We start from the raw sequence: 20,681 nt of genomic DNA, 5'->3' as shown, positions 1-20,681 counted from the left end.
TGTGGGTTTGAGTCCAAAGATATTTTTATTTGTTAAAACCCCTTTTTATTTTAGCCTGTGTAATTGATTCAAAAGCCATGTTCTGTTTTTATTTGGAAACCCCTTTTAACGCAGAGAGAAATAACACCAAGCCCAGTCGTTGTTTTCGGCCCAAGGCGTGGCTGGCGAACATATTATTCCTCCTCCCGACGTCATCCCCTGTACGACCAAAGCTCCACCGCCGATCGCTATCCTCCATCGATTAGACGACCCTGGCTTGTGGTTCGAGGGTTATAAGATAACCTAGCGCCTCTCCTAACCCTAACCCTCGAATCTCTCCCCTCCTCTCCCCTCCTAGCGCCGTCGGGGCGAGTCCGAGAGCTCCACCGTACCATGGCCGGCTCCGGTAAGAGGCCGATGCCGTGGTGATTCGTCGCCCTCTTCTTCCCCCTCTGGACCAGGAGCATGCAGAGTACTCTGGGGTTCCATTTTCGTGGACTACCGGCACCGGGAGCTGCTTCCTCGACGTCCCCGACGTCCTCTTCTTTGGCTACCTCCAGCGAATACTTTCTGCAGCACGTCATCGACACGTCGTTCCTCTCCGTCGCCGTCCAACCTCTTCTCCACCCCTGAGTGAGCAACGCCTCGCTCCCCTCGCCCTCTCTCCCTGTAGCCTCACCGTCCCGCGTAGCGCGTCGCCGTCGTCCTGTCACGACCAGAGCAACCGCAACGACGCCTTCGCAACAGTTACATCGCTACGATGTTTCAGCACCAGCAAGGCCTCGCAGTAGCAGCATCAGCAGTGCTCGAGCGCGCAACCCCCCGCTAGCGTTTTCCCTGTGATGTGCCGTGTGTGTGTGTGTGCGTGTATGTGCACCAGCGAGCTGTCGCCGACATCTCTCTGTAAAACAAAGAAGGCACCCACTTGTTGCTTATCGTGAGGGGTGGATCCCCTCCTTGAGCAGATCCCCCTAGTAGTCCATCTGGTTCGACGCGTAGCACACAAACTTTGTTGGTCACGGGTTCGACCCCTCGGGGCGCCCCTTTTATTCCGCATGATTTAGCTTATGTAGAATTAGAAGCAGAGTGTGTATAAGTAGTTTTCCGCTTCGGTTTGAGTAGAATCCCCTCGCTGCCGAAGTGGAAACCGAGCCACAGCTGCGCCTGTTGGTTGTGGGTTTGAGTCCCCTAGCGCGCATCCCTTTTGGTCATTGTGTTTCCCCTTCTGTTGATTAGGTTGCAGTGTCTGGCTATGTGAGTTACTTCCCATATTCTAGCAAGTACTCGAGTATACCCGAGTGGTAGCTAGCCAGAGGTGGAACCAGGAGGTGGTGGGTTCGAGTACCCAACTTCCCCCCTTTTTTAACTCTACAATGTTGCTCGTTGTAGCTGTGCCACTAACAGTGGGCCACATGGCCCACGCGTCATGCAGTAGACCCCCCTTATGCCCCTTTTTATTTTCTCTACAATGTTGCTAGTTGTAGATGTGCCACTAACAGTGGGCCACACGGCCCACGTGTCATGCACTAGCCCCCCTGGTGCCTATGACCAGTAGAGCCCCCTGTCAAATTATGTTTTGTAGTTAAATTTTATTATGTTAGTGTGTTAAATCCATTTTTGGAATAATTCCAGAAAAGGAATGTGCTAAATCTGGCATATGCAAGTTCAGCCTGATTTTGACATAAGTGGTTTACGATTCTGGGTAGTTTTCCTTTCCAGTTTTGTGGTGTTTTTATACATGCAAGTATAGCAGTAGGATATATGGATTTGGGGTAGAAAAACCCAAGGAAACCAATGGTGCCATTGGATTTTAGTTTTGAGCAGTTCTGCAAAAGTGCCATTTTATGATGAGGTGACACTTTGTTAGTTGAGTAGGATTATTTTGGTGCGTGCTTTGAAGTGTGTTCCATACATGCATCATATTGTCTGTTGCATTATCACTTGCTGGTGTTTATTTGGTGATTGTTTCTTTGGGTAGCAATGGGTGCAGGAAACAAGTTCGAGGAGTCCGGTGAGTTCATTCAGGAAGATCGGGAGCAGTTCCACCCTGAAGATTTCATAGGCAAGATGATCGCGTCCTTGACATTGTTTCTAGCTTTGTTATACATAGTTGATTCATTTCCATCATTATTCTCCGTTGCCTACCACCTGATATATAGGCCATCAAACATTGCCATGAAACCTCTAACACTTCCCTCCTAGCAAATATTATTTGGCTAAGTTAGGCTTGCTCAACCATTTCATTAGCGTAGCTAGTTGCAGATGCAAGCTGGTCCATGTGATAACATGGAAAATTTGTTTATCATCTTATTTATTTGCTATTTAATTAATGCACCTATATACTTGGTAAGAGGCAGAAGGCCTGGCCTTTTGCCGCCTTAGTTTCGGCTACCAGTGTTTTATTCCATAACTGAGCGCTCCTAACACGTTCGGGGTTGTTATGGGGACCCCCTTGGTAAATCATTTAGCGTTAAGGCTTGTCTGGCAAGACCCAACTTTGATGTTAAATTTGCTAACAACTTAATAATATAAAGCATAGGGAATAACTACCTCGAGGAACTTAATCAACAAACTGGGTCAGTGCTCCTCATGACTGTTAATCCATACTAGAGCCACTTCCGGGGCCACTCGAGCCAACTCGGGGATTTCTATCCGGCCATTGTACGCAGTGCTCATCCGTCGTGTCTTGAGAACGAGATACGCGGCTCCTATCTGGTTCGTCGACACGTTGGGAGGTCTTGCTGGACTCGTCTTACCTTAAGGATATATCTTGTGCATTGGGATTCCGGTGAGACTTTGGGTCTTCTCAGAGTTGAGGTTTTCCACTAAGGAATCCGATGAGGTCGCGAGTATCGTGATCAAGGATTTCTATGCGACATGTGGTAATTTGTGATGGATTAGTTGGAGCACCCCTGCAGGGTTAAATCTTTCGGAAAGCCGTGCGAGCGGTTATGTGGCAATCATGGATACTTTGTTAACATCCGGTTCTAGATAACTTAAAGTAACTTAAATAAAACCTGTCAACTGTGTGCGTAACCGTGAATTTCTCCTTCAGAGTTCCTTCTCTAACCGAGAACATGATGGGGTTATGACTGACGTAGATAGGTGTTTAGGATCACTTAGTGATTATTCTTAGTTAACGAACGTCTTACGTAGACCACCATATCTTTACTTCTTGTTCAACGTAAGTTAGCCACAATAAATGCTTAGGTTGCTGCAAACTCAAACACAGACCCAACCTCACCTAATAACTTAGTTAGATTCGATACCAAGGTCATGAGATTGCCGAGTCCTTGTGGCTCACAGATTACTACAACCACCCACAGGTACAGGTACCCCAGATACAGATGCTCCCAAGGATACCCAGTTGAAGTGGAAGTTTGACGAAGACAGTGGCAGGCTGTACGTGACGTATCCCGAAGACTAGAGGCATTTGGTCATGATCGTGGCCCTAGCAAGACGGGATAACATTAACTTTTATCGTTCTTCTTGTCCGTAGTCGGACCCTATTTTTCTATTTGAATAACGTATGGTTGTGTGGATCTGTAATTTAGCTTGTGGCGAGTGTAAGCTAAATATTATTACTCTTCCATCTATTATTGATTGCAATGTTTATCCTGATTGCGAAACGCTTAGATGCGACTCTTTTCCTTTTTGAGGCCTCGCCCCTAAATAAGGAAAGTGCCGCATCTTAGACGTTACACCCTTAATTCTCATTCTTTCTCTCTAAGAACAACTCCAATGAGGCGGGCCATATCGTCCGTCACCGTCCGTTTGGATCCGCATGGACAAAAGTGATGTCCCAATGCGCGGACCCATTTCCAAAACGCGTCCGCGTCGACCCATTTCTTGCTCAAATTTTGGACTGAAATGCGTCGTCGCGGACACGAAGCGGACGCGCGCGCCCTTTCTTTGTCCGCATGTGTCCGGTCTAGCCTATTTGTCACACAGCCATCCATCCACCTCTGCCTACTTATTTAATTCGCTGGTCCATCTTCATTGCCACAATGCTGCTGTCCATTGCTTCATGTTGGTTGCATGTGCTAACTCATTTAAAAAATCAGATGCAGACATGCCAACGGACGACCCAAACGGACGAATAAACGAAAAACGAATAAAATCACCATCCGTTTAAGTCTGTCCGTTGGAGTGCAACCAAACATGCTGTCAATGAAACTGCCAGCAATTGCTGAAACTTTTTTTAAAAAAGTATCGAAAGTAATCACGAGGGTGTTTGGACGAAACGCCATCGGCCATTTCTTCGCTCGATCTGGGCCGCGAAAACTCTGATCAAACGGCCGAACACGAATCAGGGAGAGCGAGGGGAAGTAGATCGTCACCGCCGCAGGCCCGCAGCCGTCCCGCATCCTCGCCGCCGCCGCCGCCGCCGCGTTGTGCCGTATTTGAGCGAGACGAACCCATGGCGGGCACCGCAGCCGTGTACCGGAGGGTCATGAAGGCAGTGCAGAAGCACGTCGGCGTGGGCGCCGATAAGAAGCACTTCCGCGAGTTCGTGGCCGCCGAGTTCCGCAGCCCGGCCGGCACGGAGGCCGACGCCAGAGCGAGGCTGCGGCTCGCCGGGGACTACGCCTACCATCTCACCAGCATCCAACACCAGAAGGTAGGACATTTTTTTTCTATTGGTATATATACTTCCTATTAGAAAGGTTGTGCTTACTTGTGTTCGATGAAATGCTAAAGAGGACGGTAGTTCGTGAGAGCTTTTCTTTTGTACTCCCTCTGTACCTAAATACTTGTAGCTGGGAAGAACCATTTTGTTTTCTGTTGGTATATATACTTCCGGTTAGAAAGGTTGTGCTTACTTGTGTTCGACGAAATGCTAATGAAGGCGGTGGTTCGCGAGAGCTTATTGTCGTGGTTAATTTGGGAATGAGCTATTTTGGATTTGCATTTAGCTGATCAACCTGTCTTTCTATACTTTTCATATGTGCTAATTGTTGGGTCCAAAGTGTATTACAATAGACAACAGAGCTTATCTAATTCCTAAATTCCATGATTCACCTTGTTAGATCGCCATTTTAGAGCGATATTGCTCTGGCAGTCTAGTTTGAATGGTGACATCTAACTAATAGAATCTGCGTCGCTTTATTGCTGATGATTTCCATAACACGACCTATTTTAGACTTAACAAGTCGTTTACATGATCACATCCTTGTAATAGTGGTCATAGTACCCTCGGCCTTTCATGCACTGTGTATTCCACTAACTGCAAAATATACTTGATTGTCCAGGAACTGCTATTCTCGTACAATATAGCTGTGGATCGGTCTGATGAGATGAAGAAGATATTGAACAAATCTGCTGCCAGTGTAGGCCTTCAGCTTCCAGATGTGTACCAGCCTTGAGAGCTTGGCGACCCGTGGTACTGCTTTTGGGCATATTTGCTTGAGCTACAAATTTCCAGTTGTTCTGGACAGTTTAGCGTGCTACCTGTAAGCAGCTGTACTCTCCCAATAATGAGCAGTAGCTTTGATTCTGTTGATGCTTTGTACTACCTTGTTCCATGGCGTCTGCATTCCTCTTGAAGTTAAGTTATGTGCATCAATCATGTTTGTGTTGTAATTTGCACAAATCTGAATTTTTGTATGGTAGGTTGCTCCTTTCTGCTTACCCTTAAATTATATATATTTTTGTTATTTTTTGTGAAGTACTTCATTATACCATCTGACCCGCTTCATTACTAAGTAAGGAATGAATTCATCAGTAGAACTATTCAAACTCCTCGCTTGCTATGTCAACTTCTGTCATGCAAGGTCAACATGCCCTAGAGTTAGGAATATCTTATGTAAAAATGTACAAAAAATGTTGATAATACTTCGGTTCATTACACTCCTTAAATCATTTGCTGACGTAATTGAATAGTCCAGCACTTGCCTTTTCTATATATTGCAAAGAATGATGCCAACTCACAGTGGCCATATCTATAGACAAATTCCCAAACATATATGAGCGATACTTATCAGCTCATGCCTTTCAAGGACCGGGCGGAACTTCTATCTGGAGTGTTACTTTCTTTAGCATCGTCCTTAACTATTTCAACCTCAGATATCGTGTTAGCTTCTGTAGATGTCCGTGCAGAACTTGTATTTGAATTACTAATTTCCTTAGCATCGTCCTCACTTGTTTCCTCCTTACATGATGTGGTAGCTGCTGCAGATGTTCCAGCATCTTCACTTCCTTTTTGTGACCAAGCTGGAGCAAAAGCCACTGTTTTGTTGCCATTGTTCCTGTTCTTGTCATACAGACCATCTTCAAAGGAACCATAGTCTATATTCTGCAACACTGTTGGAATCTGTACCCCCGCTACGAGTACTTCTTTCTCTCGCATATCTGTATCAATCTTTTCCCTTGTGCTGGCCACATCCAGCCCAATATATGGAGTGTAGAACCCAGCTTCCAGTGCACCCTCACCTACATGTGAACGAAAGTCATTCAATGGAGGAGGGATCTTGGTGAAGAACACTTCGGCAAAGTTTTTCGTAATGCTCTTTCGGTAAGGGTTATCCTTCTTGTCATAATTGTATCTGAAGTTCTCGTATGTTGTCTGCAGAATTTATAGTTGATATCAGTAAAATTATGCAAGGATATTAACATAAAGTACAGCAATAATATGCATTGCAATTAACTTCTATACCACTAGACATGCAAACAATCCACTCACGTCATTATATGGTATGTCTTTAGCTAACATTTTCAATACGGCTCTGCCCCACTTTTTCACCAGGGCAGGGAACTCGCATTTTCATGCTGTTTCAACTTAATCGAGCAAGGCAGGGAACACGCATTTCCCTGTCCCTCCTTCATGGTATATGGAAGAGCTAGTTAAAGAGATTAGACCTATGAGTATTGTATAGTGTATTCAAGTCCATTACTTCAGTTAGAGTTAAAAGGACTAGAAACTACAACAATTATCTAAAATTGCAGCAAAAGGAAGCAAATGTCACCTGATTAGTACTGATCAGATAGAGATGCAATACTGTTAGGCCGCCGACGAACCATACAACAATTGAAGTATAGATGATTAGCACAAAAGAGTAGATTTCCTTGCGCAAGGCCTTCCAGATAGAGCCGCCGTTGTCTTGCATTTCGCAGTGGACATTCAACCATGAAAAGATTAAGACGGATATGCACAGGAATGTCGATGTGGCTATGAACAGAAAGAAGTAGCGGTAGTTCCTCTGCAAGGCAAATAAAAAACGTTGTGATTATTGATGGGTCAACTACAATTGAGGCCTCGAAAATCAACTAATGGGAGATAAGTTAGGTATAGTTCAGGACTTAATTCAGAAATCTGTTTCCTTGATCGTAACCTTACCTGCAAATCTAGTCAGATAATGGAATAGACTAACAACTTGCTGCCATTGGCTGTATGTTCTCATTCAACTTAATTGTTTAAGAAAAGTTGTGTAGTCCTTTAAACTACATAGTTTTAGATATACCTTAACTTTGCACTGAAAGAAAACCAAGAGGTGATTAAAGGGAGTTAGGCTAGGTCTGGACTTTTACTTGGAAAGAATGTTTGACCTTTTTTCTTCCCGTCTCTTACTGAAGATAAAGTTCAATCAAGAAAGGCTAGTTCTTTTTTTCTCTCTGCTAGATGCTCATCATAATGATACTCTATTATGACTAATGGTAGGGAATAAGCAATAACCATGTGTACTTACGAGTCCAATGCACTGGCCAACCCATGGGCAGTGGTGATCAAACTTCTGTACGCAGTTGTTGCAGATGGAGCAGTGCGAGGATCGTGGTGGGCGGTACCTGAGGCAGGTCTCGCAAAACTTGAGCTTCACCGTGAAGCCATTCACGTTGACATCCTTGGTCCGGCGAAACCTCATCCGCGGGGTGCCCCCGACGCTCCACTCCATCGATGGCGTGGCGGGAAGGTTCCGTTCATCAGCTTCGGGAGGTGGGGCTCTTGTGTTCCGTGGCACTATTCCTGGGTCTCTGGCCGATGTCATGAACAGGAAGAACAGATCCTGCGATATTTTGTCGAACAACACAAGGGCCGTTCAGTGTTGCACCTGGTATGCATACCGGCAGTTGGAATCGTAAGTTTGAAACAGCCGCCCTGTTGGTTTCAGCCTTAAGTTTGAAGGCTGGAATAGTTGTTGACTCCAGCCATTGTGATTATTGTGGGTATGATGATAGAACTGATGAAGAAGGTGCTACCGAAGGTATGCAGACAGCAAGATGAAGACTAACCACTAGTGTTGTGATGATAACAATCAGTAGCGCAGCCCGGTGCATGTGTGGTTGCCCATTGGAGCGGAAGAACTTGGACTGCATCTGGTAACAGAAGACGATGGCCGGGCCGGCTACGAGGAACGATGACAGCAGCAAGGAGGCCGCGTCCGGCCCGAGTATAAGCCGTCCACCGCACAGGAATACCTGCAGAGAAGGGAAGAATGATCTGTGGTGAGTACACTCTGCTGTCTCACACACACAGTTAAAAACCCTGCCGCTTTCACGAATCCCTGATTTTAGCTGAAAGGCTATCGACAGTTGCACAGCTGCCATGGCGCGCCAGAGCTCTTCTGACCGCGTCACGGGGAGGAAGGCGAAGAGGGGAGTGGAGCAAGCATGTAAGTACGTACGTTGTTCCCCTTCCAGGCCTGGTAGAGCCGCTTGGGCTGCTGCGGCGGCGACGGCTCAGCCTCCGACGACACCATCATCTTGTCCCTCCTCTCGCTGCTGCTTCAGCCTTCAAGCATGGGGAAGATTGAGTTTTTCTGGGTGTGCCTGGCTCTAGTCGACGAGACGGGCTGATGCTGCCGAGCGAGGCGGCGGTGACGGTGACGATGGCGATGACATTGAGGTCGCCGTCGTTGGGATGGTCGCACACCCGCTGCTACGCTGGCGTACTTTTGCTCTTGTTTAAGGCTTGGTTGCAGGCAGGACAAAGTTTGGACTTTGGAGCATGAGAGGGAAAGCGAGGAGGATATTTGTTTGTTTGCTCGTCCGGTTGGTTAGGCGCAGACAAAGGGCAGGGCGGCGATCCCAATTGGCCTTGATGTACACTTGTCTTTTTTCGTTTTCCCACGCACTAACTGAAATTATGGTCGCCAAGCCACGCAACGGCTAGGATGAACGGTAGTTCTAGTACATTCCTGGAGATCGTTCTTAGCAACACACGGAAAGTGCTCTATTCCGTGCTTTTCTACACCCAAGCTCAAATGAGCTTGGATGAACAGTAAATTCAAAAAAATATTTTAAAAAGTAAAAAAAAAAGAACTTTGACAAATGTTCTAATAGCTTGCAAATTTTTAGTACGAAATCACATTTTTTGAAGTCATGGAAAAAAAAGAAAAAATAGTGCTTCAAAATGCTTTTGGAAGTAGCATTTTCAGAGTTTCGATTTTGTTTTTTTACCAGACTTCCATAAATGTGATTTCATGATGAAATTTTACGAGCACATAGAACATTTGTCAAAGTTTGCCAAAAAATCAGATTTTTTTGAACATTTTTATAATATTTTTTTAATTTACTGTTCATTTGAATTCATTTGAACTTGGGTGCAAAAACATCATGTCCGCAACACACAGCCTATACACACCAGGAAACGATTTAATACACCCGAGAGTTTCGTCAGCCGCGTCGTGTGCTCGACACGTGGCTGTGGGCCCTGCATGTCGCCAATCTCTTGGAAAATAGCCAATCCTTAGAGCATCCCCTAGCGCAAAATGCCCTAGCCGTTAAATAATGGCCGCCGCCATGGATCCAACATGGAGCTTTGTGTGATGTCCCTTTGTGGCCAAAAGAGGGTGCTCCGGGCGTGCTTGACCGTAGATTCTCCCGCCAACGCTACGGGTTTGGGGCCGCACGTTCGTGGGGAAGGGGCGTTTTGCTGCTGACCGCCAGTGGGTTTGGCAGTTTTTCTCGTGGTGTTAGTGGTTCCATCGGTTTAATTTTAGGACACGGGTGATATAAAGATTGAATAGCAGATTTATCTTTTAGATGGATATTGTTTGGGGTTCATTGTCGTCGTCGCTGTCGGATGATTCTGACATGGAGGATTTGCTTTTTGATGATGATCTCGAGTACTTCGTCTTGTTGCAGCTCGTCCAAGAATTTGAGGGCGGCAAGAAGAAAAGCGTCGAGGATCGACGGTTGGCCATCTTTGCGTTCTGCACAACCGAGCTCTCGACCATTCCTTGCTTATGAAAGTACGCCGAGGTACCGACCTATCCCGCTCACCTCTTTCGTAGACCTTATCAAATGCGTAGATCTTTTGTTCGCTTGTGGAAGCTTGCAAGCAAACTTGTCGTTTTTCACTCGCACAAGGAATGTCAGCGGTTTGCTTAGGTTTAGTTCACACCAAAAGATATCGGCGACAATGCGAGTGATAGATATGGCATTCTAGCTGACTACATCGATGAGTATCTTCACATTAGAAAATATACGATGCTCAAATGCATGTGGGTGTCTGCGAAGGTTTTGATCCGGGTTTTTGGACCCGAGTATCTCCAAGCTCCCAACGAGAGGACACAAAGAAGTTGATGGTGATGAATGAAGTGAGAGGATGGTCGAGCATGCTTGGGAGTGTGGATTTCATGCATTGGAGGTGGAAAACTGCCCTATGGCTTGGCACATGGAGTACATTGGCCATCATAGTGATCACACTATTCTGCTCGAAGTCATGGATCGACATGACTTGTGGATTTGACATAGCTTCTTTGGTTTGCCAGGTTTTCTCAACAATATCAATGTATTGTAGAGATCATATATTTTTCCTAAGCTTGCTAGTGGGGTGATAGATCTGTATTTTACGCATTTTTAGAGATCATATGTTGCATCTTCTCTTCATATGTTATGTCCCATTAAACTAAATATGTGTCCATTATGCATGATAACGGGTTTTGCACTTTCTCATGTGAGCATTGCATATTTAGTGGGTTTTGCATTTTCTCATGTGAGCATTGCGTATTTAGTATTCTAGTTATTTTTTAACTTTTTTGTGGCTGCAGGTGTTATGGAGCAATCTAGGACCAAGTACCATGAAAGTATCAAGGGTGGGTTCAATACAGAGTCACGCGGGGTTAGACAACCATTCCGGAGGTCGGAAAAAATGATTTTTTTTTCCAAAGTGCTCCAAATCAAGATCCAAGACCAGGAATGGATCGACATCGTTCATATGAATCCAATGAGACCAAGAACGTCAAATTCCGAGTTCTTATGAAAAAATGGCGATCATTTTATTGGAGGAGTACACACGAGAAGACGGTCTTTTGAACGACCGCGAGGAGTCGTTTCGGCGGTTGTATGACATGCAAATAACTCCAAAAGTTTCCCTTTCAAACGGGCTTCTTCTTTGATTTCGTCCTTAATTGTTTCCACGAGATAATTGGCTCATAATGAAGGGTTGGGAGCGGATAAGACTCATGCATCTTGGATGGAGGAGCATGATCCACACCAATGAAGGAGAATTGAGAAGCCCTCTTATATAAACACCTCCAACCCTAGTGGCCATCTTCAACCATCATCATCCACCACAACTCCGGGCAGCCGCCGGGAGGCTCTCCCCCCTTGGGGGAGACCTCTTCCTCCAACACCACGTCAAGCAAGGAGGCAGAGACACCATCTTCATCACCACCGCCATCATCACCGGGCACGGGGCTTCGCTAGGCCGTGTGCACCGGTGTCCACCTCCGTCTCCATCTCCATCTATAATTTGTAAGATCGAACATGTTGATGACATCAATGAATCGTTCCTCTTTGTGTTATTCATCTATGTGTGAGTGATTGATCTAGTTCTAGGTTGAGGTATGATCTAGTATGCAAATTAATCTCTCTAGCATGATGTAGTATTTACTCGCATTGCACATAATGTTGGGAGACGTCCTTCTTGTGATCTTTTATCACCTGGACGTATACTTGTACTAGTAATCCGCTGCCACTAAGGTGTCCCTCTAGTATTAGTGAGACCGAAACCTAGACACTCCCTTTCTCTATATTCAATCCTAGAGTTACAAAACCTCCATTCTTTACTTTATGTTCTAACGTAGTTTATTTCCATATTCTAACTTGTAATTTAGTTGAAACCCTTTTATTCTCGCTTCCTAGCAACCAATAGAATAGACTATTTTCAAACTACAGTTTGGGTGCGAACGTAGCCGTGCTGACAATGTAGCTGTGGGGTTGGTATTATCTCCCCGTTCGCTCCCGGTGGGATTCGACACTTACTTATCACGAAATACAATAGCCATGTGCCCGTGTAGGTCATCAAGCTTTTCTGGGGCCGTTGACGGGTAACATAGTGCTATCCATTGCCTTCCCACTCGCATAGTGTTTGTTTTATTAGTTGTTATTTATCTTCCAATTTTTCCCTTTAACACTAGTGCACAAAAGCCTAGCTATGGCATGCCATAAACGGCCTTACTCACGTAGGCACCCGATGCCACCAATATCGCGCCACTGTTAAAAATAGTGCTGGTGTTGGAAACTACGCCAACGGTATTTGACATGTTTATGGCGTTTCTAGGAGACAACGCGAGCACTAATATATGTCATTACTCGCATTGCATGTTAGTGCGACGCCAACAATTTAATTCTCAAATTTAAACCAAATTTGTACAACAGGGCGATCAAACAAAAATGACAACATAATCAAAGTTTAGCACTTTAATTAAATAGTACAATTCAAATACCAGAATCTTAGTTCAAGAGTACCCATTTATTTGACATTATTCAGAAAAGTATATAAAATAGGCAAATAACACAAGTACACAAGTTCAATGAAACACGAGGTGGCAAATGTAAGCCTACTAGCTAGCTAACTCGACATTACGACGGGCGGAGTCAGGATCATAGTCTAGAGTAAGTGGACCATCATCATTGCCGCAAGGAGTCATGTAGTAGACCATGATCTCGTCACGACCATAGTTCAAGTAGAACGTGGCTCTCTTCCGAGGTTCCAACTCATAAGGAGTTGTAAAAGTTGTCCAATCAGGGAAACCGAAATAGGTGCGAGTTGGCTCATTGGTGATAAGATAATTGAATTGTTGGACCTCAACATCTTCATGAGGGTGCATTGGAATGTGATTATTGCATCAAGAGGAACTCGAAACTTCTCTAAGAAGTCACGCCTTGCCCGGCAAGGGATGACCTGAGTAAAATTGGAAAAATAACTAGTTAGACAATTTCGAGCACAACCATACCGTATGAAACTCAAACAAAACATGTTGAACTAAATCATATATATACTGTCTTAGTGATGAAGTCTTTCGGAAGATCGATGAAGAACTTCCTATCTGAAGATTGATGAAGAACTTCCTATCTTTCTAGCATGTCAAAGCACCACAGTTCTTACATGGGGCATCCATTAACTGCTGTCAATATCATTGATCAAAGTAAGCATATATAGATCAGTAAACTAAATAACTAACACATCAACATAGAACATATACTAGTAATTAAGAAATTATACAAACGATGCACGATTCAGACATATAATAACATGCATAAAGTTAATCAGTCAATTCATATACAAAATATCTAGCTATATAGTGCTACGTCCACCATCTAGCAAGCTACTCGCCAGAGGGGTCAGCCTCGTGGTCGTCCATACGACGACGCTGTAGCGGCTGCACCTCCTCCTCCTCTACCCCGAGGTTATCCCAATCTATGGGATTCTCCTCTACGCTCTTCCTCGCGGCATACTGAAGGAGCATCATCCTCTTGGTCTCTAAGAGTTTGAAAGCATATATGCTTCCTTGGTGGTTTTGATAATTCATGATAACATACATTGTCTCTTGGACTAGCACTTTACCTAGTATATTTTAGGAATAGTCCATAGAGATGCATTAGCTAAAGGCTTATGTGGAGATGCCCCTCGATGCAAGAAAGGAATAAGATTGTCTCAAGCTTCAAGGTAGAAGAGTCTTCATTTTATATTTGTTATAAATCACTTTTGAGTCCATAGGAAAGCCAATACTATTAAAAGAGGGTGAGGTATTAAAATGAACTGGTTGCTCAAGTGCTCAAAGTTAGCCACCAAAGATACCCAGTCATTTTCCCACATAACCATTCTGTCCAAAGCCTCATACACAAAATCGGTGCCACCAACTTTCCCGTTTCGACACTACCGATTTTTATCTCACATAGAACCCTAGCCATAGCCACCAAATCGGCGCAAGCGAAACCATATCGGTGCTACCAAGTTTAGGAGACCAACTTTCTATTGCCTCGGTACACAAAATCGGAATTTCCGAGTTTGAGTATCAGTGTCACCGAGTTGTGTCATCTGACCATTAGCCACCTTTTCGGTGCCACCGAGTTGTGTATATCGATTCCACCGAGATGCAAAACTGGCTGCCTTTAGTACACATCGGTACCACCGGGTTTATGACTTGGGTGTCACCGAGTTGCCCACTTTAGGTGTAACAGTTGGATTTTGGATGCTGCCTACATATACCCATCCACCCATCTCTCATTCGTGGGAGAAGCACTCAGAACACACACTTCATTGCCAGATCCATTTTCTGAGAGAGAGAGCCACCTACTCATGTGTTGGGATCAAGATATTCCAATCCAACCATTTGAAACTTGGTCTCTAGCCTCCCCAAACTGCTTTCCACCAAATCAATCTCTCCTACCCATGCCTATTCTGTGAGAGAGTGGTTTTGTGTTGAGGAGACTATCTGTAGAAGCACAAGAGCAAGGAGTTCATCATTCTACCACATCTATTACCTTTTGGAGGGTGGTGCCTCTTAGATTGGTTAGGTGTCGCTTGGGAGCCTACTACTTCATGTTGTGGAGTTGAACCAAGATGTTTGCAAGGGCAAGGAGATCGCCTACTTCGTGAAGATCTACCGTGAGTGAGGCTAGTCCTGTGTGGACGGAAGCCATGGTGGAATAGACAAGGCCGCTTCTTCGTGGATCCCTTGTGGGTGGAGCCCTCCGTGGACTCTCGCAGTCGTTACCCTCCATGGATTGTAGTCTCCACTAACATGGACGTACGATAGCGCCACCTATCAGAACCATGCCAAAAATCGCTGTGTCAACCTCTTCGCATTTGATCTCCTAATCTCTACTCCTTATTACATGTGCAAAGTCTTCACTTTTCCGCTGCCATATATGTTGACTAGCATATGTAGGGTAAACTAGACTCGTTAGAATCGCTAAAGTCTGCCAACCTTGAAATTGGGAAGGCTAAGATTTTAATCTTGACAAGTAGTCTATTCACCCCTCAATAGACACACCTTCTATCGATCCCACGGAGTTTCTCATCTCTCGCAAGCTCTGTCACTAATGGGTCGAACAATTGTTGCTCGGCCTAAAGGTTCTTCTTCTCCTCAACCATAGTGCATATCCTTATGTTCTCCGGTGCAAGGAGTTGCACGTGCTCACGACAACCAGGGAAGTTGAGAATTGCTTTTTCCTTATGATACTCAACTGCCTTTGCATCGTAGGCGCGTGCTACTAACTCTGTGGTATTCCAGTGTCCAAGCTGGTGGACGACATTGTCCTTCGTGATGGTCACATAGTACTTAGCCCCTTTTGTCGTACACCATGAAACTTTGGAGCCATCTGATTGTACCTGCAACACATGTATATATAAAGTGTAGATAATGTAACTACAATTACCCTAAAAACTACAATGCACAACTACACTACACAACTACACTAAAATTTAAAACTACAATTACCCTAAAAAACTACACCACACAACTACACTAAAATATAAAACTACAATTACTCTAAAAAACTATGCTACACAACTACACTAAAATCTGAAACTACAATTACCCTAAAAAACTACACTACACAATTACACTAAAATCTGAAACTACAATTACCCTGAAAACTACACTACACAACTACATTAAAATATGAAACCACAATTACGCTAAAAAACTACACTAAATTCTGAAACTACAATTGCCCTAAAATTTTACACTACATACACACCTACACTAAATTCGACACTACAATTACTCACCAGCAATGGAGAAGATGAGGCTGGTGGGTCCTTGACGGTGGCGATGAAGAAGACAGCAACAGAGACCACGGCGAGGGGACGACGATGGAGACCACAGAGAGGGGACGACGACGGAGACCACGACGAGGGGACGACGACGAAGACCATGATGAGGGGACGGAGATGAAGATGACATCGACGATGGAGGCGAGGGGCTGACGGGTCCTTGACGCGGTGGCGGTGGAGGTGGAGACGGAGAGAACGGAGTTTGAGACAACAGTGGTGTGGAGCCAGAGATGGCGACGGTGGCCAGTGCCTTGGTCGTTGCCGGCGGCGTGGGATTCGGGTAATTGAGATTGATTTGGGGGTGTTTGTGTAGGGAATAGAACGGGTGTGTATACGGGCGGTTGGATTTGAAAAGCGGAGGTATGTTTGGTAGCGTTGGCCCACGTGGTCGACTCCATTTACTATGTATTTTATTGAAATTTATTATTTGTTATGCTATTTAGATGAGAACAACATAGATTTATTAATTAATCTGGTGTGCTTACATATATACATTACATAAGGATAATTAATAATAAATATTATAATTTACTAATAAATCTAGACTAAGAACATCATCAGTGTGATGACGACCACGAGAAAAAATGATGCCATCGATCCAACTGGGAGAAAAGGCCAAGCATGCAAACGGCTAAAAGTGCATATCGAAGCATCTTGAATTTCTTGATTTGGCCTTGCAACACATCGTTCTTGAGTTATATCTCATCTATCTGTTGTCTCAGTGGTCCAATGGAGTAGTCGAGCAACTCGTTCACGTACTTCTGGACGACATCAACCCATATCCATGTGAAGCAATATTTTCTCTTTGTTTTATGTGGATCACAATATATATACACATATTGATGTGAGCGACACTAGAGGAGTTGAATTGTGTAAATTATGTGAAGATAGATTAAGATGTATTTTTGGTCATATATGCACCTTTCCACGGTTGGCGCAGATGTAGAACTCTCGCTCCAGATTCCATTTCATGTGCGACATATGCTTATTAACAGGGCGTCGACAGTCGCAAAACAGCACAGGGTTGGTATCATCGATGCTGGCGGCATAGGTGCCGGAATAAATGGAAGTCACGCTGCTGCGGTGGGACGATTCGTCAAACAGGGCCGACTGCATTGGCTGTGGGGAGCTCATGGCGTAGCCAACAGGGCCAGACGTGAGCTCGACGAGGGCGGCGAAGTATGAAACTTTCAAAATGCTTCGCCAACATGGGTCCATAACTAAGAGGACCTATAACTAGTTAGGAAGAAGAATTGGAAGTGAAGGTATTTTGAGAACCCATGGACACTAGTTTATATAGGCCAAATTTAGTGCTGAAGTTCACGAGTAATAAACGACAACACTATATAATATACATGTGGCGTCACCGCACATCCAACATGTGCAATATATTTGGACTGGTTAGTTAAGCAGGGCCTACATATCAGTGGCCTTCCTCTCTGAGTGCACATCAGCACTACCTACGCGAAGCTGGCGAACCAATTTGTCCAACGCCATGGCTATTTGAAAAAAATTAGTGTTGGCATCGCGTCAAACTCGGGTGCCACCAACGTAAGTTGTGGCTAGCCGTTTCTCCATTAGTGTAAATCAAAAAGAAAAAAAATCACTTATCATGTTTTCTGAGATGAATTTTCAGGAAATATTGCAACACTTGAATAGAGACAATACAAGTCTATCATGTTGGACTACTACTCAAGAAAATGGTGTACACCAAGAAGAATCAGCAGACCCCAATTTTATACTACGATGCAAGAATTGGTAAGACTACTTGAAATATGTAAAAGTCAAACTAACTTGTAGAAAAATGATGGGAAAGACAAAGTACAACCTACCTTCGATGACCAACTGTGCATAGAAGAAGAAGAAGAAGAATAAGAATAATAAGAAGAGAGCAACTAGGAGGAGGAAGATGAGAATGGATTGATCACCCATTCAAAATTTCCACATCTGACAGTAAGTTTTTGCACACACTCAATCATTTTCTTGATGAATCAACCCTTCAATAACGCTTGATTGATATGGACACTAGAGTACTTCTAGACTTATTGAATACATGTGGATATATGCTATGTTTTGTGCATCAAGTTTCATGCAAATATTGTTAGGGTGCAAAGGTCAGATTCATCAACATGGCTACCAAAGCCATCATAGACCACAACACCAGGGTTGCATCTTCAATGCAACCACAAAATACTCAAGCCAGTTCCTCTGCTCAACTGCCTGAAGAAACTGTCAGGTCTGAAGAAATTCATCCACCTCATGAATCCGCACCTCAAGAACATGCGAGGCCAACTAAAGAAACTGCCGCGTCTCAAGAAACTTCCACTTCTAGGACGACTGCATCAGCCGTCCCTGAAGAGTTTGTCCCCGCACCAAAGTCTTCAAAGGTGAAAAAGTGACTCTTCCTTCTACATCAGAAGTGAAGAAGACCAAGGCTGCTGGAAAGGAAGCAGCTAAGAAGAGAAAGGCTTCAACAAGCTCAGAGTCCTGAGAAGCCAAATGTTTGAGGACTTTGAAAAGTTCCTCAACTGCATCTATTGGTGCAACTCCTATCAACACGGTACCCTCTTACGAGGTGGTGCCATTTCGTGTTGAACATGTCATCCGAAAAGGGGATGAAGAAATGGAAGATACTCGATCTGTTGCTTCCACAGAGCAGGTTGATGAACAAATTGAAGCGGAACCAGATCCTTCAATTCCTCAAGACTCATCTCCTTCGCCTCAACAGGGAACAGAGGCGGGCAATTAAGAAAAATATAAAGATGTGGACATTGGATGCAAAACACATGTTTTGAACGACGATATTTGGAAGAAGCTCATCCCAACTCACCACTGGCAAATCCACATCCACAAAATCCTCAGTCCCTTGCAGTCACTAAAGAAATGCATACAGGGTCTAATGACAAACACACTCCGATGAAGTTTATCCCGGAGAACGACTTAGCTGCATTGGCTGAAGAAACTTTGAATCTAACCGCCACTAAGGATAATGCTGCACCGGAATTTGATGAATCTGCAGAGCATATTCCTCACACTAAAGAAAATGTGGGTGAAGAAACTGCTCCTCGTCAAAGTGAGGACAATGGTGATGAACCTCATGTTCAAAATCCTCAGTCTGCTTTGGTCATGGCTCAAATTCCTTAGACCGAAGACCTCCGAAGACTTGTGGGCCGATTCAAGCCAAATCTTCAACCCAAGACACTTCAACCTTACAGTGGTTCAAAAAGGCCAAAATTCCAAAAGGAGAGATTATTTGATGAACATCATTACTTCATCGGCGCCAATCCGTATGACTCCCCAAGGATAAGGTGTAAGAGATTCTGGACTGGTGCACATATGAACTACTATGGTGCTGTGCTCTTTGACAAGAACAAGCTTTTTCAGCATCAACAAATTCCTCATGCAGACATGGAATCCATTCCCTACTTCTAGAGAGTCCTCAATGTTCTGTATGATGCAGGCCTACCGCCATTCTACATGGACATCTATGACTAGAATGAAGAACTCATTCTTCAATTCTATGCCACTTTGCATTTTTCGGGTGAAGCATCACATGTAAACACTTGGGTTCTGGACTAGATGATTGAAGACACTCAGTACACAACTCCCGCCTCGGAGTTACTTCATGTGGTCCCAGTTCCAATTCCCTCGGAACAAGCTAGATGCATCTATGATGAATCTGAGCTGCCCGATCACCTGATGAAAGTGTTGATGAATCCTTTGGTTCCTGACAAGCCACCAAGGACCACATTCGTCGTCAAAGATCTGCTCTATGTGCCCAGGACAGTATACCACATCTTGACCAAATCCCTTAGCCCCATCAAGGGCAACAACTCTCAAGAAGAAGACGTTGTTGGAATCATGAAGAATTTGCTATTCAACATCATCCATGGGATTCCAATAAATATTCACGGTTTCTTCATGAGGACTTTGGACAATTATGCTATGTCACCACTTGAGCTGAAGCCTTATGCGCCATGGATTATGAAAATCATCAGGGCCAGATAATCAATTCCTTACAATGCTGATTTCAGAATCACTTCAGCTATTTGCCCCCACATGAAGTCATCAAGAAATCCTTCAAGCTGATTGAAGGCAAGAGCAAAACAGTAATTGATGAAGGGTCTCGTCATCTTGATGGTCAATTTCACAAGAATGCATCCTACTCCACAAATGATGACACTGCGTCACAAGACTCTATAGCTAAAGCCTCAGTTGAAGCTCCTCGTGATCTTCCCTATTGGAAATATGACCTACTAGCAATAAGAAATTGGTTATTATTATATTTCATTGTTCATGATAATCGTTTGTTATCCATGCTAGAATTGTATTGATAGGAAACTCAAATACATGCGTGGATACATATACAACACACTGTCCCTAGTGAGCCTCTGAAGGACTAGCTCATTGATCAAAGATGGTCAAGGTTTCCTCACCATAGACATGAGATATCGTTTGATAACAAGATCACATCATTAGGAGAATGATGTGATGGATGCTAATTCAAAAAGATCCCTGGCAACAATGCCTGAAATACTTCTGATTGTTCTGATGTGTATCCCTTACAACAGCGCCAGGAAGTAGTTGTGTCGACGGCACAAGGAATCCTTCAGCTGCGGCTACGCCTTAAGGGACTTCCTAGGAAAGTATGCAAAGGATTTCCCCCGTGACCTTGGAGCCTTGCGTTGGTGTTCCC

General features: G+C 44.3%; 2 protein-coding genes across 3 annotated transcripts; one reads left to right on the top strand and one right to left on the bottom strand.

Annotated features, from left to right (window-relative positions):
- The first annotated feature begins 4,251 nt into the window (after positions 1-4,251).
- Positions 4,252-5,636, top strand: LOC123398114. The gene is made up of 2 exons (XM_045092616.1): positions 4,252-4,600; positions 5,232-5,636. Exons 1-2 carry the CDS (start codon positions 4,400-4,402, stop codon positions 5,343-5,345), a joined length of 315 nt encoding a protein of 104 aa, XP_044948551.1. The 5' UTR covers positions 4,252-4,399; the 3' UTR covers positions 5,346-5,636.
- A 150-nt stretch (positions 5,637-5,786) lies between these two features.
- LOC123398112 (probable protein S-acyltransferase 4) lies at positions 5,787-9,213 on the bottom strand. 2 transcript variants are annotated; one of them, XM_045092615.1, is made up of 5 exons: positions 8,598-9,213; positions 8,206-8,391; positions 7,665-7,979; positions 6,945-7,178; positions 5,787-6,544 (listed from the first exon to the last, which is right to left on the bottom strand). In XM_045092615.1, exons 1-5 carry the CDS (start codon positions 8,673-8,675, stop codon positions 5,960-5,962), a joined length of 1,398 nt encoding a protein of 465 aa, XP_044948550.1. In that variant the 5' UTR covers positions 8,676-9,213; the 3' UTR covers positions 5,787-5,959. The 2 variants fall into 2 exon arrangements, with proteins under 2 accessions (XP_044948550.1, XP_044948549.1); XM_045092614.1 differs by lacking the exon at positions 8,598-9,213 and having other exon boundaries at positions 8,206-8,522.
- Between the last annotated feature and the right edge of the window lie 11,468 nt (positions 9,214-20,681).

This window comes from Hordeum vulgare, chromosome 5H (assembly GCF_904849725.1).
Source record: "Hordeum vulgare subsp. vulgare chromosome 5H, MorexV3_pseudomolecules_assembly, whole genome shotgun sequence".
NCBI classification, from domain to species: domain Eukaryota; kingdom Viridiplantae; phylum Streptophyta; class Magnoliopsida; order Poales; family Poaceae; genus Hordeum; species Hordeum vulgare.
Note: the sequence above shows the minus strand (reverse complement) of the source record. Positions and strands in the feature narration are given on the sequence as shown.

Coding starts and splice junctions, on each gene's coding strand:
- LOC123398112 (XM_045092614.1), bottom strand. CDS start 8,520: ATGGCAGCTGTGCAACTGTCGATAGCCTTTCAGCTAAAATCAGGGATT. Junction 7,980..8,205: donor TTATCATCACAACACTAGTG/GTTAGTCTTCAT, acceptor AAAATATCGCAG/GATCTGTTCTTCCTGTTCAT. Junction 6,545..6,944: donor ATCTGATCAGTACTAATCAG/GTGACATTTGCT, acceptor TAAATTCTGCAG/ACAACATACGAGAACTTCAG.
- LOC123398114 (XM_045092616.1), top strand. CDS start 4,400: ATGGCGGGCACCGCAGCCGTGTACCGGAGGGTCATGAAGGCAGTGCAG. Junction 4,601..5,231: donor CCAGCATCCAACACCAGAAG/GTAGGACATTTT, acceptor TTGATTGTCCAG/GAACTGCTATTCTCGTACAA.